The sequence below is a fragment of the Prionailurus bengalensis genome, chromosome A1, assembly GCF_016509475.1.
Source record: "Prionailurus bengalensis isolate Pbe53 chromosome A1, Fcat_Pben_1.1_paternal_pri, whole genome shotgun sequence".
Lineage (NCBI taxonomy): Eukaryota > Metazoa > Chordata > Mammalia > Carnivora > Felidae > Prionailurus > Prionailurus bengalensis.
In genome coordinates this window covers 119540174-119559041 of record NC_057343.1, presented here as the reverse complement: position 1 = coordinate 119559041, position 18868 = coordinate 119540174, and the positions used below count along the sequence as shown (strand labels likewise).

The following is an 18868-nucleotide window of genomic DNA, read 5'->3' as shown; positions in this document are numbered from 1 at the left end:
AAATTCAGGAAGAATAAAAACAATTATGTCTTCCACAGGAAGCACAGTCGAACACATTAAGTGGAGGGGTACCTGGGTGGCTCAGTTGTTAAGCGTCAGGCTCTTGGTTTCGGCTCAGGTTGGTGAGTTCGAACCCCGCGTCGGGCTCCGCACAGGCAGTGCAGAGCCGGCATGGGACTCCCTTTCTCTTCCTCTCTCTGCCCTTCCCTTGCTTGGGCTCTCTCTCTCAAAATAAATAAAAATTAAAAAATGTTAAGTGGAAGATGACTTGTTGGGGCTTAATTTGTTCAACATGCTTAACAGTTCCTCCTCAAGTTCACTAGCATTAGACTTTTCCTAAAGGAAATAGAGCTCCCCAAAGCAGGTCAAAAATCAGCACTGTAGTTATTACCAGTAAACCGCAGGAGCTCAGACCTGGGACCTGTGAGCAGGTCTTCACACTCTTACTTGAAGAAACACGAAAATATGTATCACGCCAAAACTTTATGAGAAACTCCAGAAACAAACGTGCCACCAAATGGAAAAGTCATTTAATTCAAAAATCATACTTCCACTCGTTTCATAAGGATTGTCACATAAACCAAGCAAGTGAAAGAAAGCCAAGTTTCAGAGGCCACTCGACAGGAACCGTATTGTCTTTATAGATAGCCTTAGTGACGCAAAAGCACATTTTTCAAAAAGCCTCAACATGGCAAGACTATTATTACTAATGACAGGGAACAAGTTCTAGTCTAGTCACAAATTACTTTTTAATGACAGAATTGGATTTTACACAGCAGTCAATATTCAATACTGAACTGAAGTTTAAAACAGTGCATTATTTACGGTTTAGAAAAATTTAAAGTGCCACTTTTAAGTACTTTATTGATATTGTATCACACAGCACTTTGCAGTATACTCAAAGGCAGCCTAAATTATGAGTTAAACATGCAAACAGTTTCTTCTCCAAAATATGGACAAAATGTCTTTGAGAGTGCTTGTGAGCGCTAGCCTAGTATTAGCGACTACAGGTTTAGGAGTTTGATCTGTTTTTCAACACGACTTTTAATAAGTGAATAAGGGATATAGCTGTAGATAGTAACCATTTGATAAATACGAAGTTTTAAAATGGCACTTAATTTACATCTTTTGTCATTTTTATAGTCAACAGCCTGCCGTTTCTCTAACTCCCAACTTCTAACTCTTAAAGGCTCCAAAGGCTCAGCAAATGCCAGCTTATGGAAGAGTCTGGATCTTTGCCTATGTAGATGTGTGCTTTACATACACAAACACATACTAATACGCAGATGCTTTAGAATCAACAGAGGAACTTCTTTTCACAGGTATAAGGTTGACCCTGGCTTCCAGATACCCAAGGTAGCTGTCTGTAGGTGTCTGTCAGGACAATTTTGTAGAAAGGGATGTACAATGTCTTGACCTCTCCGGGACCGCTCCAGGTAAATTTGACATTTTGATTATCAATACTCTGGTTCTGACTACACTCAAGAGAATTTTCATATACTACTAACTGCTCTTCTTATATGGGACTGGGACTGTGCCAAGCCTTTGCTCCCTACAGTATTCTACCTTCTTGAAAGACGTTTCCGTCTTGTAGTGTCCTGGAAAACTTTTACGAAACTATTAGCTGCAAACTTCCTCTGTGATGTATTTTTCCCTATTAAGAACTATATTTATTTCTTGTAAAAACAATCCTAAGATCTTCAACGTGGTTCACCTTTTACTTTCTGTCTGCTCCCGGCACTACTTCACATCCAGTACCTTTTCACCCAAGAATACAAGTGCTTCCATCGGGAGACCACATGTGAGCAAGGGCTGGTGGCTCTGAAGGACATCTGGATTCTCTACATGGTCTCTCCCTGTGCTGTGAGAAGTTCTTCAGTTACACAAGGACCGTAGGCGGCGAAAGGAAAAAAGCTAATTATTACTTGTCGGAGTCTTGTCTCAGGCATGCTGTAGGATTGTGCAAGGTTCATTGCTCTGCTGGTGTCATTTTGATGCTACAATTACAGAGAAGTGGTTCAGCACCCAGCAGATCAGCGTGGCTGCCAAACGCATTTGAACACAGGATACATTTTTTAAACACCAGCAAAGGGTGTGTCAGAGGACACCCAGTTGACTTAAAAGACATGTGGGGCAGGGTTGTCTAGGTAACTGATTACCATCAAGTTTGCCAGAAAATGACAGATAACTCGGAACAGAATACCCAGGACATTCCTTTTTAAGTCAGGGAGCTATTTGGTTTCTTCAGTGGTGGCTACCTACTTGGGTAATACGGTTGCTCATCAAACATTCTGCACTGCAACATGCTGTGGGTACCATGGTGGCCACTGCTGTACCTGGGACTCCTGTGTCTGTAAAACTGTTGGTCCCAACTTGGTTTTGGCAACAGAAGCCAGAGAATGAAAGGTGCCAGTAAATAGTCACGAATAAGGGATCAAATTACCTTTAGCCAATTATTTCTGTCTCCCTACCCTTCAACCATGGGTGCTTTGGCAGTCTCTGTAGTCAAGATGGAACTTCTGGAGTGATTGGAGTTGCTGTTGTCAGGAGACCTAGGTCATAGAAGGATTTCCCTCTGAGCTACAGGAATGCACGTGCAACCCTGGAGTCCTGGAAATGCCTGAAATGATCTTGTCACTAGCATGGCTCTGTCCTGCTAACGCCAATCTGCCAATACTTGATGGCTTATTTTCTTTCTCTTTGCCTCTCCATCCAAAAGAGCACTCAGCAAAAGGAGATGAACTAGAATTACATTGAATTTGTTTGGTCTGGCAGAGGTAAACACATAATGGCTGTAGAAATACTCAAACATTAAGTGAAAAACTGGCTCCAATTATAGGATATTAAGGAAGGCTGTGCTATGCAGGGTCCATCTCTATACACTGATTTTTGAAAACAGAAGAGAATATCATCAGTCTTGAGCAAGTCAAGAATTTACTCACTTAGGGGCAGGGACTTGAAACTACTTCTTTCACAGCATGGCCTTCTGCAGCCATGGAATTCCTTGAGTACCCAAAGGAGGAGGGACAGACTGCTCATATGCCCAAGAAAAGATTCAGGCTCTGGATGGCTCATCCCAGGGCCTTACAAAAGAAACACAAGGTTCCTCGGAGAGCTCGGGGATCTTGGTCCATAGTCCTCCACTCCGGTACCTAGTTCATTCTTCTCATCTGCCCTCAAGTTCCCTATTCAGCAGAATTAGGGGCCGGGGGGCAGAGATGATAGAGAAGGTAAAATCTATTTTTGGTCTTCCAATTCCTTCCCTATTTGTTGGCTCATATTCTGAAAGGTTTCTCCAGTTCTGTAGCAAATGGGGAGGAGGTGAGCCTGGCTGGGGAAAGGAAGGAGAGCAGCCATCTGTCACATGCCCAGCATGGCTACAGGGAAGCTGGGAAGGGGTCTACCGAAAAATGCAGGTTGGCAACAGCTCCATTTCCCTCCAGCTTCAGATCAGGGCCAATTGAGGAGGGAGGGACAAGCTTCCGAGCAGTCAAGCTGGGGCCAAGTGTCGACAGCGATGCTTTAGCAAGGAGCTCCTCAAATCAGGGCCTGGGCCTTCTGCTCCCCTAGGTTAGCTCTAGTTAAGGTTCCAGTGTGGCAGGTGACAATTCGAAACGACAAATGTGTTAACAACAATATTTTGAGCTCTTTCTATTTAGGATGCACAGTGGCACAGAGTAGGCTTGTCCCCTCAGGCCCCGCTGAACAGACCCTTGAGCTGTCCAAGGTCTGCAGGGAGTATGTGGAGCCGGTTTGTGTATTCTCTTTCTTCTTGGGTTTGCAGTGAGAGCTTTCCCGAGTCCTCTCTTGGTCTTATCCAGTCTCAGTGCTTATTCCCTGATTTAGTGGTAGCGTTTTGCTTGCTGCTGTATGAGGTCCTGCACCACAGCTGTGTAAATCCTTGAGCTGATGAACGGAATCACCATATCTAAAATTTCAAACCATCTCTAAAGCTGTCAAGGCAACCTCTATCCCTCTGTAGAGTTTTTCTCTTATTTTGGGGTTACAGGAAATGTGAGATGAACAGGAAGGGAAGTATTTAGGGGAAGGGAAAGCAGCAGTGTACTGGGGACCAAAGATCGTAAGAAGCCAGTTTTTCCTAGAACTTAAGACACACACAACATTTACAAAATAGCTCGGCCTCATGTATACAGCCTTAAAGATGTTCCGAGGAGTTAGATATAAGGAACATGCAACTATCCCAACACCTTCTGTCCTGACACCTTGGGGTACCAAGAAATACACCTGAGAAGAAACATGGAAAACAAAATCTAACTCCTAGCCCCACCTATGTGAATCCTGAGCTGCTTCATACTACCCAGCAAGAGTTCTTTGAAACATTCATTGCCTGAAAATGCTCTTTCTCTCTCCAAATTCAAAGCCCAAGAAAAGCTCAAAAACACATTTGCATAAAGAAGACTGAACACCATCAGTGAGTCATGCCCACCAACCAGAGCCAGCAGAGAGTGTATAGAAATGTTTTCTCCTTTCTCAAGGCCAGAGAGGGGATGACTTGCCCCCCCGGTCGCTCCCTCATACACACACCTCTTCAACAACCAGAGCTTAAACGTGTGGAGCGACAGCGACTAGCTTCAAGAGTATCAAATATAAAACTTTGCCATATAATATTTCAAATCACTCTATTTACAAGTTTATCTTAAAAAAAAAAAAGTAAAAGATACAGTAATTCAACACAATTCAAGTTTTTCTCTTCTTTAAGCTTCCCTAAACAGGAATTCCAGAAGCGGGGAGCACTCTGGAACAATGCTGCCATTCCGAGGGGCTCCTGGGGAGCCTGATGGTCCATCAATTTGGAGTCTGTCTGCTCACAGTCACTCTTGCAAGGACATTCGAATGCAGAAGACACTGAGAACTCTGTTCTTTGAAGGCCAAGTGAATGTGAAATGTCCAGGCCCAACTTTCCCACCCTAGGTAATCTTCCAGAAAGACCTGGCCCCTTCTGGACCAGGAAACTCTCTTTCTCAGAAGGTACCCATTCCATCTTTCCATGCCTCCTGAATCACAATGGCTTATACTATTAGTCTTGTGCCTCAAAAGCCTGAGAAACAATTCCCTTTTTCTGAGTGGCAGTGAACACATATGTCCTTTAAAACTACAGGCCACAGGGTTAGCCCTGAAATCACCCCTGAAAGCCACCAGGGCACCAGTGCTCAGCAGCGCAGGGTACTGCCACGGGGCTGGTCAGTGAGGGACTACAGGCATGCGAGGGCAGAGGAAGGGATGGGAACGGGAGACCATGATGGAACAAGTCAAAGGGAGGATGTCACCTGTGGAGAAGCAGTATACTGCCCCCTATAAAGCATGGAAGAACAGAAATATTAAACCTGTATGTAATTTAATCTCAAGAGGTTACTAGAGTTTGCTCCAAATATATCCTGATGCTGCTGAAATTCATCAGAAAGGGAAGAGTTCCCAGCTGCCATTCTGTCTGCCCCGAGCAGACCACTCTAATTCCTTGCCCTTCTGCTTCAGGTTGTTGGAAAACCATTCAAAAAATGACCATAAAGCAGGGAGAAAAAAAAATATCATGCAAAAAGTGTGTTATTTTTTTGGTTTGGTTTCAGAGTAGGTTGGGTTGCCGTGGTTACGAGGTGAGGCAGCCCTCAGTGGCAGAGAAGTTCCTAGCTTGGGAGGGGGAACGTGGGGTGTGTGTGTGTTCCCCTTGCAAGAGGGGGCTGAGCTGAATTCTGCCGATGCTTGGCCGAGGCTGCCTGGAGATGGTGAGAGATTGCATTTTATGTAAACAGTGCCATAACCCCTCTCCCTCCTGCATGCAAATAGACAGACCCAGCTGCCTGTAGCACTGTGGGCCTCAAGTATTTGGAGGTGGGGTAAAGAGAGTGTCTACTGTAAACAGAAGCAATGGGCCCAGCCTGGGTCTCAGAGCCAATGCCCAGCCCTGCCAGACTTAAGCTACACTGCATGCTCTTGAGGACTACTTACATCTTTCTTACTTCTCAGAAGGTTGGGGGTTTGGATGACTGCTGAAACAAATGAATCCTCCCTATTTAGGGCGCTAAAGGAGAGGAATGGCTTTGCCAGCCGTTCTCTCGGTTATCAGAATCAAATGGTCTCCACTGCTGATTTCCTTCTGTTCCTTGCAGTATCACCGCATGCCAGCTGCCATGGTCATGGGGATGGGTGCTCTAGAGTTCACAGAAACATTTGCGTTGACAGGTAGTAACCGAGTCAGTCACCCTGAATTTCTCAGTGGCAAAGAGAAACGGCCTCCAACACTGCAATCAGCGGTTGTCATGGATACCATGGAAAGCTCAGCAGGTCTGCTGGGGCCCACGGTTAAAAGAACTCCACGTAGTTCTCAGGGATGAGGCCAGTCTTTCCGTTCAGAGTCCCTTCCAACCAGCCAGGCTCCTGAGATGGATGAACTGTACAGGAAGAGGGGAGAGAGACAGCGAGAAAACGTTACAGATAGGGGAGGTGGTGGACGTGTGAGAGAACAAATGAGCGCAGTCGCCTGTTATGTTACATGTTTCCAGGACTTGTTTAGACCAGGGGTTCTTAACTTCTTGTGGGACATAAGCGTTCCAATAAAGGTCATTCTGAAAGTTCTCTATAACAAAAAAAAAGGGAAACAGACACAGCCATTCAAAATTTTGCATACAATTTTTGGAGTTTCGTAGACTTTCTGAAGTTGCTGGCTTCAACTATTAAGAGGTGACAGATTTTTCCTTTTGAGGTTAGAAGTCGGTTATGGTGTTCCATCCATAAATTTATCTAACCATCCATCCATCTATCCATCCATCCATGTACCCATCTATCTACCCAGTAATGCCTATGACCCAAGTGGACTGTCCATGGAGGAATGCTAAGAACTAATTTTTAAAGGTATCTAGTATGCATTTCACTAACCTAATTATGCATTTTACTTTCCCTTAAATCCTTACCCTCTGATTCTAATCTTCCTACAAATCTCCCCACCTTTCTTTGGGCAATCTATAACCTTTGAATAGCCCCCTCTCTGTTCCACCCATACCCTTTCTTATTTTTCTTTCCTGTTCTCTAGAATTTTCCTCCCTCCTACATATAAGACTCAAGGCTGTCTTCTTCCTCTTTCTCTTGTAACTTTCAAAATTTGTGTCCCTTTGATTTTTCGATATCCAAGAAATCTACCCCATTTCTGTGCTATCACAATCCATCTTCATGGAGACTCCTGCGATACTGTAAAGATTACATAAAATCCAATTGAGGCTGCAAAGTCCAAGAGCAGGCAGAAAGAGAGAAGGAATCATGGGACCTGGAGATGACAGGGGCACGGTGTTCATGCTTGTGAACCGGCAAAATACAAATCACTCTTAATGGGAAAGGCATTGCATTTGCTCTTAATGTATTAGGAAAACTCCAATTTTCTGAGATTGTTCGTAAAGAATGAATTTTCCCCTATTCCCTTCCTAAGCTAATTAAGTGACTTCCTGAGCTTGTTTTAGAAAAGCATTTCCGTCCCCAATGCTACTACATAACTTTAGTTTCAGTTTGTAGGAAAAGAAGCAAGAACAGAAACCAAAGGAAGCAATGGGCAAGCAGCGAAAGAACACACATTGAGGCTTCAGGGAGGTCAGTGTCAAGGTAATCTTGAATGCTTCTTCAGGAAAAGACAAGGTCAAACATCTATCAGTTGGCCTCCAAAATGCTTACATAATTTCGTATCAGTAGGCTTCAGGAATAAACCAAAAATACTAAGGGTATTTTGGATTCATGACATCCACACAGAGGAGTCTGGAAGAGAAGAGCATGGGAGAATACAACACAACTTAAAAGCAACCTGGTCTCTCCAACGATGAAGCTCTCTCAACTTATCCTGAAGATACTAGCACCCAAACACCACTGCCTTCTGCCCAGCCATCCAGCTGACAAGGTTAATTAAGATCACTTGAATTCTTTGTACCTATAAAGTGATTATAATAAAACTCCAGTGCCAGGAGCCAATATGGAGAAAGCACTCAGCAGAGAGCCAGAATTTGTCAATAGGAGATCCTGCATCATTTGACCAGTCATTTGGATGAGTCAACAAGGCTCTCTCCTGGTAAAACCTTGGTGAGTGCCTGATCTCAATACCCACTGAAGCTTTGGAAAACCTCAAATGTTCAAAAGCAAAACAAACAAACTCACTCCCCAAAATAAAAGACCTAGAAAAAACAACCAACCAACCAACCAACCAAATACAACAAAACCAAAATAAGACCCTTCCCAGTTTACAGCAAAGCTCCTAGTTGAATGGTTATTCCACTGGATACATTGAGTCTCTCTCTTTCAGACATTCTCCCTTCCTGGCCAGCTGTTCAAATGCAGCTCAGGTGCTGAGGTGCTAACAACTAAAAACATTAAAAATGGGATTTGCCGAGTAAGGGATGAATGAGAGAGGACAAAGGAGGCCCCTCCAAGCCAAAGAACAAGAGTTAGGACAGGGGACAGTGAAGCCTTCTGGTCAGACTGCTGACTCACTGGGGGCTTTGAGCTGGGCTTATTAAGGCCTGGCATCAAACCATGTGCATCCAAATCACCTGCACGGTTATTAAAACTGGGCTGCATGGCATACCTGTTAAAAGAGAATCCCTAGGAGTGAGGCCCAGGGATACGTATTTTATTTTATGTTTAAAGTAGGCTTCATGCCCAGTGCAGGGCTCCAACTCACGACCCTGAGATCAAGACCTGAGCTGAGATCAAGAGTCGAACACTTAACTGACTGAGGCACTCAGGTGCCCCCAGGGATCTGTTATTTTTACCTTAATCACAGAAAGGTAAGGGTTATGACTTTTCTGTGCCCAAATGCCTCTGGAATGAGGGTGGTCATAAGAAAGTGCAAATTCTCACCTATGGATGGAGGAGGGGAAGCAACATCAGATGCCCTTTGCCCTGCTGCTGTCTTCTGTCTCCCCTCCTCCCACTTCTCGACTCTGCTGAAGCCCTACCTCCTTCAGAAACACCAGCACGGAATCCAGTCTACCTGTTCCCTCTTTTCTCCAAACTCCTGGAATGCTCATAGCACATTCCACACGTTATTCACGGGTCCTGTTAACACTGTTCAAATGTGTTATGCATTGCTTCCTTTACTAGTTTTTTAGGATGTTTTAGTCTGTACTGTATCACTCAATATTCTTCAATGACTCCCCTCTGACTGTCAATTATGATAGAAACTAACACCTAGAAATAGTGACTGGGAAGCAGCCATGGGCTGCTGAGGTTTGGATATGCATCAATTTCTTTGATCGTAAAGATCCTAGCTTGTATCTTGGTATCCATATTTCACAAATGAGAAAATTAAGGGTCAGAAAGGTAAATTAATTTGTGCAGGATCCCAATGGTATGACTAGAATTTGAACGCAGTTTGTTTGACTCCAGAGACCAAGCCCGTTATGCTTCTAATTCAACCAGAGAATGTGGTCTTTGGGGATAAGAATGATACATATACACATACACATACATATGTACATCCCAAGCGGTGGGTCTTTTGCTAAGTGCTTTGCCTGCCTCATCTCCTTTCACCTTCAGAATGACTGTGAACTCAGTTCTGCTATTATCCTCATTTTACTGATAAGAAACTGAGGCTCAGAGACGTTGAGCATTTTGCCCCTAAATGCACAGCTGGCAGATGATGGAGATTGATGTGAATCCGGGATATCTGACCCCAGACTCTGTGGTCTAACCACTACTGCTTTTGCCTAGCCCAAAGCTTTGGATATTAACAGTGTTCGTATGCACTTATTGAGCTGAACTGAGCCCATGCCCAACTTTCTGAACTACACCAGTGTCCAATGTGCCACATAAACACACGAAGCACTGCAGTGAGCTGGCTCGGCAGCTCTCCAGCCCAGGAAGCAAATAATACAAGCAGCTCCTGACGTGGATGTGCTTCCTGCCAAGCATTTTCAGCTTCATCCATCTATGCTCCATACACCCCTGTATACACAACTCAAGCTCTCTCCTTTTCCTTTTCTCACTGTGGAAAAGGAACAAGCATGTGACTAAGGTCTCTAGTGGCTGGCTGTCCCTAAGGGAAGAAGCACCGGCTGGAAGAGGCACAGATCCCTGTGTAGGTGAATATATTTACTCATGTAACAAGTGTTTATTAAGCACCTACCCTGTGCCAGACACTAAGCTAGGACCTTGCACACGGTACAAAGCAAGCAGAAAAGATTCTGCTCTCGGAAAGGGGCAATGTGTCAGTAAATAAGCACATAATTTTAGGTAGTGATGAAGGAGGAGAAAGAGACTGGGATAGGGATGTGGGTATGGGAAGGAGCTCAAAAAGCTAAAACCTAAATGATCTAAAGGAGCTAGCCAGGCAGTGGGTAATGCAAGTACAAAGGCCCTAAGGTCGGGAAAAGCCTGCTATGATTTCAGAACAGTGGTCTGTAAATTTTTCTCAAAGAACCAGTCTGTAAATGTGTATCTCTACTCAATTCTGCAATTGTAGCACCATGGCTAACATGTAGACAAAAAGGCATGGGTAGCTATGTTCCAACAAAACTTTATTTACAAAAACAGGCAGTGGGCTGGATTTGAGTAGCAGGTCATAGTTTGCTAACCCTAGCAGAGAACATAGGGAAAGTGTGCGAGGCTGCAGGGTATCAAGTGAGGAAGGGAAGGGCCAGGGGGCAGGAACAAGACCGTGCAGACGCCGATCAGCAATTCTCGGAGGACCAGGAGGCCACTGGGATAGGTGAAGGAGAATAACATGATGCGATTTTCAAACATCGCTTCGGCTGCTGCGTAGGGAAGGGTTATGGGGGCAAGAGTGGACATGACAAGTCTGTGTTGGCAGCAGGTGGAAACAGCTGGGTGAGAGATGGAGGTGGCTTGGGCTTGTGTTTGGATTTGGCAGTAGGCACGGCCGGGGGGTCCAAAAGACTCCACTGAGGACCCTCCCCCACAACCCCACTGGTAGAGCAACCCATGATCCCCTGGGAGGATGCTCTCTGTCTCTGAAGGAAACCTGGGGCAGCCCAGAGTGGGTCTTGCACTCATGCCGGATCCCATACTTTGGCAATGAATGAATCCAGCCCATCTCAAATCTTGATCAAATTGTCCCAAGAACCCAATTTTAGTGAATGCCGTGTGCATTTTCCAGGTATCGCTAATCACACTGCCATAAAATGACTAATGTTCTTGGGAACACGAGTTATTTCTCTTTCTCTTTCGTTACTAACTGAGGTGCTCTTGGTGAAAAATGCTATTTCCTAGTAGGCTGGCAAGAGCTGACAGTGGAGTTATTTCCGAGTAATGCACATCCATTCCCCACTGCACAAAGTCCCAAAGCCGAATGAACAGCACAGCTCACATTTGTAGCACAGGCCCCTGGAACCCAAAGGCTTGGAGATTAATCATTATGAAACAACAGACTTTCCCCTCAGGGTGCCCCTCCTTCTTCTTCCTCCTCATCCCTTCTTCTTGATGCTGAGAAAGACAACACACACACAACTCCCTAAGCCTGTCATTAGGAAACTTCCTTCCAATTGGTCTGATGATTGAATCTGACAGCTACAGAACATCCAACTTAAATGGCTCTTACCTGAAGTCTCCACCAAGAAACTAGCAGGAGACAGAACAAGGGAAGTGATCCTTGCCTAACATGCTAACCGTTTTTTCTCCCCTAATGCCCATGTAAAGGGAGGGGGATAATGGGGTATATGCAGTGTTTTCTAAAAATCGGGCATGATAAATATCACCAGCCAAACCAATCTAAACAGAGGATTCACATGTTGTCAGATGGAGGCAGGTGGCAAGGTGACATGGTACAATCCCTTTGTAAGAACACTCTGGCAGCTCCTGAAGCTATTAAACTGTGTGATCTAGGGGGCCCCTCCCCCACCTAGGTCTATCAACAAGAGAACAGCAAACACAGGTCCTCACAAAGATCAGTACACAAATGTTTACAGCCGCATTACTCCTAACAGCCAAAGAGTAGAAACAATCGAAATGCTATCAACTGACAAATGGATAAATAAAACGTGTTATACCACAGGAGGGAAGATTACTCAGCAGTGAAATGGAAGGAAGTCCTGACGCATGCTACATACAACAGGGATGAGCCTTGAAAATACTATGCTGAGTGAAAGCAGCCACTGACAAAAAGCCCACATGCTGTATAATTCGGTTTACATGAAATATCCAGAGCAGGCAAATAAATAATGACAGAAAGGAGATGAGGGGTTCCCTGGGCTGAAAGGGGCAGGTCACGGCGTATGTGGAGCATGACTGCTGAAGGGCACAGGGTTTCTTTTCGGGGCAATGAAGATACTCTGGAATTAGATGGTAGTGATGGCTGCACAACGCTGAATCTACTAAAAAACCATGGAATTGCACATTTTAAAGGGGTAAATTACATGGTATGTGGATATCTCAATACAGTTGTTTGAAAAAAAAAATACAAGCAGGCTGCACTCAAGAAAAAGAGTCACAAACAAGATGCACACACATACACATACCTTTTGAGAGTTAAAACCAACTCTGTCCCTGAGATCAGGGGTCCTCTCTGCAGTCACAGTGAATGGCTGATAGGAACAAGGCAGTCCCTTGCCCACAAGAGCAGTGAACTGGAGTTTAGAGGACAGACTTTAAATTCTGGATTCACCCGTAAATGTGGCAATCTCTCAAATCTTGCTCCTCTACAGGCAGAAGCCCCACCCCTGCTGACAGAGTAGGACACAGAAGCCTGTGCACGCGGCCTGCTCTGGTTTGTCTGTTGTGAGATCTGTGTCATGTGATGGCTGAGCTGTGACTCTACCTAGGGGCCTATTCGGACCGGGCACGCTTGTCAATGACATGGCTTTGGACAGCCTTCAGGGGACCAGCTTCACCTCAGGTCAGCCTGATTACTCCAGCTGCTGACAGGCAGAGCGCTGGGATGGCTGTTGGTATACTTTGGTATGCAAGGCACCCCGATGAAAGTTAATGGAGCAAAGGTTTAATTAAGGACAGTGCTTTTTGGGTTTGGGGAACCATAAAGGAGGACGTGGGCCCAGGAGGTCACATACAGTTAAGAGCTTGCCCCTGTCCCTACTGGCTCAGAAGGTCCAAGTGTGACCTCTGTGGCCTGTTCCCCAGTCGGTCCCCCATACCTGATTATTATCTCTGCCACGGTGAATGCAGGGGCTGGGCACACAGAGGGGGCAGTCCCTTCGTGTGTGAATGCCATCAAGGGTGTCCCCAGGAGTCCATCTCTGCTCTGGCTTAGAATGTGAGGCTGGTAAAGACAGCCACGACTCAGAGAGTCAAGGTGTAGTGCCTACTGCCCAGCCAAGAGCCAGGCCTGGGTCATATCAGGGAAAAAGGTAAACACATCATTGTGAACTGTCAGAACAGCAGGCCCTTTACCTAGGACAGGCGAAATGATGACAATCATCCTACTAACAGTGTTGAATGCTTAATATGTGCTGAGTAACTAAATATATGATGTGTGCACCACTCCACTCTTCCCTGCAACCGTCTGTTACCCTGGTATGACAGAAGTGAGGCACAGAGAGGCTGTCACTGCTTCAGGTCACAGAGGCACAAACCAGGACTTGTGCTTTGGTGGCCTGAATCTAGAGCTCAGGCTCGCCAGTGCTACGTGGGGGCCTTGGCTGCCCTGTATTTCTAGGTCTCAGGCAGGTGGCAGGAGGTGTGATCTAGGCCAACGTGAGGCACTCAGCCCTGAAGGGGAGTGCTTGGGGAAGCTGCACTCACTCAGCCTTGCTCAGAAAATTTCCCCACCACCCCACCTGAAGTCAAGAAGGCACCCCTAGAAAATGTCCACTTCCTGAAATCAGGCAGCTGCTCTGGGCTCCTCCTTTGGGCAAAACAAACACACCCTTTCACCCAAGCATCCACAAAGATGAACCCTAAAGGAGAAGTTCATCTGGCAAAAATCTCAGCAATAACAGAGACTCTGGCTTTTTCCCAGAAACATGATTTTCTCTTAGGTAAATGGTTATGACAAGTCATGGCATCAATACTCACTTAAAAAAAGAAAAATACTGCCTTTTTCTTGGTTTAGGGAAGAAAACAAACAAAAAGACCCAGGAAAAGGTACATCGAGTAAGTACTAGTTCCCAGTTCTACGGTGCAGGTGCCACGAATCCAGTTTCACACCAGGACACCTGAGCAGGACAGCTGGCAGTCTGCAGAGAGATGTGACTTAGAGAGTCTACTCTACACTTCCCAACAGTTCGGGGGAGGGCACGCAGGGCTGCAGCAGGGCTCATTGACACAGAGGTCCCCGGGTACCCTGCCATCTCAGAGACGAGCCTCACCTCCTCTGGAGGGTAAATGCCAATGAACCCAATGAGAAATTCTGTACGTCAGTCTCTGCCCTGAGCTGACTACTTACAAGACTCCTGTTCTCTGCTCTGTTATCTTCTACCCTCTGTACAGCCCCCAGACTCTCAAAGTCACTGCCAAGTTGCTGGGCTGAGTCCTGTGCAGGTACAATCCACTTTTAACGTCCAAAACACTTCCATGAGGTTGCCTCCGTCAAAGTGAAGGCTTCAGTACACTGTCCTCTCTTGACAATGCCTCCGCAAGTCCTGCTGCTTCTTGCGTATTTTGGGAAGAGACCCCAGGGAGCGTGCGCGCGCGCGCACACACACACACACACACACACACACACACACACCCTTCTTTTAAGTCTTACCCATTCAATGAGACTGTCATTTTTTTTTTAGGTAGGAACTTTGAAAACTGCAGTTATTTATTAGCTTCCCCGCTCCCCCCGCCGCCGCCCAGATCTGTGCAAAGGGATGAGAAACTCACCATTGTCGAAGACTGTGCCTGCTGTGAACGAGAGTTCTGAGTCATGTTCAGCTTTGCAGGCATATAAGGCTTTTGCCTTCCGGAACGGTGTGCTGTGTGAAAACAGGAGTTTATTTAGCAGTATTTTTAAACCATCTGAAAGCCCCAGATATTTAATCTCTCTTCTTCCCCTTCCCTGCAAGCCACCTAGTTATCTCTTGTGGCAACAGCCTGACAAGACAGCCAGATGGCAAAACATGAGGCGGAAGAGTTGCAAAGGTCACGAGAGAAAAATGAGAATTATTCAGAGAAAAGCTGTAAGCCCCGAGAAACCACACGCCTTGTGGGGTCACCTCTGTGCCACGTTAAAACTCTGCCTAGGTGTCAGGACACCTGAATGGTGGGAGTGCAGGCTGGGACCCATTTTTGGAGCAGGAGTAGTTTGGGAAAAGGGTGGTGGGGAAAGGGCTTCCTACTTGCTCTGGAGAACACTCCCAAAAGACCTTGTTGAAAATTGGCAATGCTCAGTGAGTCAAAAGGCAGAAATTCTAACTAAGCCATTTTTCAGCTCTAGGCTATGGGCTGACATTCGCTCTCCCAGATGTTACTTATTTCTCTCATTGGGCTGGTGGAGCAGGATTCCAGAGGTGGAACTCCCCGACCCCCGGGGTAGGGCAGGGAACAGACAAGGTGTGTGTGTGAGCAGTTACGTGAACGTGTGTGGGGAGTGTGGAGAGGAAGAAGGGGGAGGGAACATGACATATATACGTGCATCAAAGTCACCGGGAAGCTCTTAACAAATGCAGATATCTGGATTCTATACCAACCTGCAGATACAAATATAGTCATCAGTATTTTTGAAAAGCTCTTCAAGTGACTCTAGTGTGCAAGAGAGCTGAGAACCACGGTTCCAGAACAGGGGTTGGCAAACTCTTGCTGTAAATGGCCTAGCAGTAAATATTCTGGTCTTTGTGGGCTGTATGGTCTCTGTTGCAATTACTCAGCTTTGCCTTGTGTCATAAAAACAGCCATGGACATTGTGTAAATGAATTCGTATGGCTGCGTTCCATCAAAATTTTACTTAGAAAAAATAGGTGGTAGGTTGGATTTGACTGAAGGGCCATGGATTCCTAATTCGTGTTCTGAAGAGTAAATTTTAAGAAGTGATAAATCCTATTACCACCTATCAATCTTTGCTTTGATATCCAGTAGTTCCAAATGATCAATGGACTTTTCAAGGGTCATAATAGAAATGACACTTAACAGTCAAAGTTAGCTCTTTATTTGCTAAAAGTAATCTCTTCTATCTCTAAGACCTCTGAAGAAGCACATTTAGGGGCTCCGGGGCAGAATAACAAAAGAACAAGTAGGTCCTCTGGGTTAAGCAACTATTCCAGGGATATAGTATTTACTTTAGCTACATTTGACTAACAGAAAGCCTCCAGGAGTCAGTGGAGCCAAACACCCTGGGGCACACTGATTTCTAGTGGCCAAATGAGGTTTAGCTGAGGAAGGGCTGGTCTCAGGTAAGCCCAGACAACATCAGAAGAGGCAGAGGTCTTGGGTCATCACGGAATTGGTACTTCTGAGTCACCAAATCCATCCTCCCTTTGGAAAAGAGGAGCCATGGATGGATGGACACCTACACTAGGACCAGGCATCTAGAACTTCTAGTCTTGGCTCCATGAAAACTGAAGGAGATAGCTTAAAAGGTCTGCTGTGCACAAGGATCAGAATAAATGAGTATCCAGAATTTGTTGCTGGGCACAGTTTACTGTTCTTCTTCCTGGCCTTCTAGTAGCCCAGAGATGGCAGCCAGGTGGGAGAAAATTGGGAAATGGGGAGAAAATGAAGTGGGTCTATGTGGAATGAAGGAAAGAAGAGCCATCATAATTCATTAGTTTCAACTGGAAAACAGCTCTTCTGGGATAATTGTCATTAAAGTCAGAATGGAGTCTGGGACAAGGGGCATATTCTGTGATCTAAGTGAACCAAGTATGCATATTGTCAGCAAGGGCCAAACATCCACTGTGCAACTTTCCATGGAGGGGAAAAATGTTTGTTTTGGTCTTTGTTTTTGAGGCAGTGGGAGTTGAGAGGAGGAGTTGCCTGGTTGTAGAAAGTGATAAAACAGCCCAAACCCCATATTGGCAGGCAAGGAGAGCCAGGGAAGTGGAAGGAGAATCTGGTTGACATTAGCCAGAGTCACTATCCCTTAAGGACAGGGCAACAGGAGGTGGGTGAAGAAAATCAAAGGCGAGGGAAAGATCATCTGAGGCAAGGCTCTTCCAGGGGATTCTCATAGAGGTTACTTATTAACTTCATTAAATAAAGGGAATGGGACAAAATGGGCAAACCAGGGAAGCCAACTGGGGTAATCTGGCAGAAGGGAGCAGAGGGAATGGCCTCGTGCTGAAGATTATTATTCAAAAGGAATAAATTTTCCACTAATGTTAAGCTTTGGGAACTGAATAAAGTGACAATGCAATAACCCATTAAAAATAAAAACAAAGATCAAGAAAGGGCCTTGCTTTTTTCTGAGATTAACAGTTGACTGACCATTTAGGAGAGGGTCTTTTCTCCTGAGATGTCCTCCCACTGCTGTCCCTGGGACTAGGGCCACCAAATAAAGGATAAGACACCCAGTTAAAAAACAACTTCAGATCAGTGGGAAATGCTCTTTTTAGTCTAAGTATGTCCCAAATAGTACATGGGACATACTTATCATAAGAAACAGCATTTGCTGTTTACCTATAATTCAAACATAATTGGATATTCTGTATTTTCATTTTATTTGCAAAACATTTGCCAAATCTGGCATCTCTATCAGGGGGAAACTCTTATCTTTTTAAAAGCTGGTCAGCCCAACCAGGCCAGTGTCCTATGCCATATTCACTGTCAAAAGCCCCAGCAGTTTGCTTTAGGTAGAGTTCCTACCAAAACAGATCCAGTTGGCAGGAGGTTGTGTTTGTAGGCTTTGGCTCTAACTAAAAAAATAAAAACTCCCCACCAAGCACCTTTGGCTCTTGAGCTCCCCGTTCCCTGCGGTGCATCTCAACATTGGACACAGAGAGCCTGAGGTGTGTTCAGCTGCTCCTGTAACAGCGCCCTTCAGACCTCAGCTGGCCTTCAAGGGCATGAACAAGTTTGGAACCTTCTGCTAGTTCATTTTTAATTTTCGCCTCTGAGCATGGCACAAGGCCAGGAAAGCACTCAGAGGAGCTTCCCTCAAATGCCCTTGCAAACCTTGCAAAATGACAAGCCACTCTCCATCAGATGACACTACAGGGAGGTGGGACCAGCTAGACTGGCAGGATGCAATAGCTTGATCATTTAGGCACAACTGCCAGAGGCTACTGTGTAAGTGGAAGTTATGGTTTAGGCACTAGAGATTTTGTAGGGGTGACAGGAAAGGGAAGTGGGAAGGGAATATGCCTCCAGTACCCTTCCTCTGCTGTGCTGTCAAAGGCCTTTTCCTTCCTGAGCTTCAAATTATATGCCTGGTGGAGGGGAGAGGGAGCCACTTCCAGAGGAGACATTAAAGAGAAGTTCATGGGACCACTTATTACATCTAATTAAGTAGTTATTTACCAAGGGAAGGAAATCTGAAGCTTCACACTATGGAGGTGGGTGTGGGGGAAAGGCCCCCAATGGACCCGAATGATAGGTGTACACCCTCATTTCTTGGCTGCATACGGCAATGGCAACTAGGGGATTTCAACCCTCTTGGCTAGTTCTGATGGGCTAGCTCCCAGTAGGGTCTCTATCAGTGCTCACCTCGGCACACATACTTAGCTCAGTGCCAGTCAATTCCAAGCCCTAGTGGGCCTTTCCTCTTTCAAAATGGCAGCTTCCTCAAGTGTTGTGGATTAAGATTGTCCAGATGGTGCTACTTTAATGGTGGCCAGAGTGGGCAGTGCTGAATAACCATGACCCCAAACACATCACGGTAGCAGATCCTATTGCCAATCTTGAAATACTTTGGGAGATGGAGAGGAGTAGCTAAAGAAAAATACCTGGAAAATATGTTGGGTGATGGCAAGGAGTACAGAGGAACAGATATTGGACAGGCAACAGGCTGTTTCCCGAAACTCAGAGACACAAAAAGTGGACACTCCTA

General features: G+C 45.5%; 1 protein-coding gene across 4 annotated transcripts in view; it reads right to left on the bottom strand.

Annotated features, from left to right (window-relative positions):
* Positions 1-508: 508 nt before the first annotated feature.
* ARHGAP26 (Rho GTPase activating protein 26) overlaps positions 509-18868 on the bottom strand; it is a 427015-nt gene continuing 408655 nt past the window's right edge. For all 4 annotated transcript variants that reach the window (XM_043589835.1, XM_043589845.1, XM_043589853.1 and 1 more), the window contains 2 exons: positions 14770-14861; positions 509-6407 (listed from right to left, as the gene is read on the bottom strand). In XM_043589835.1, the coding sequence (XP_043445770.1) occupies positions 6319-6407; positions 14770-14861 (181 nt within the window). In that variant the 3' untranslated portion in view covers positions 509-6318. The remainder of the gene's footprint in view (positions 6408-14769; positions 14862-18868) is intronic.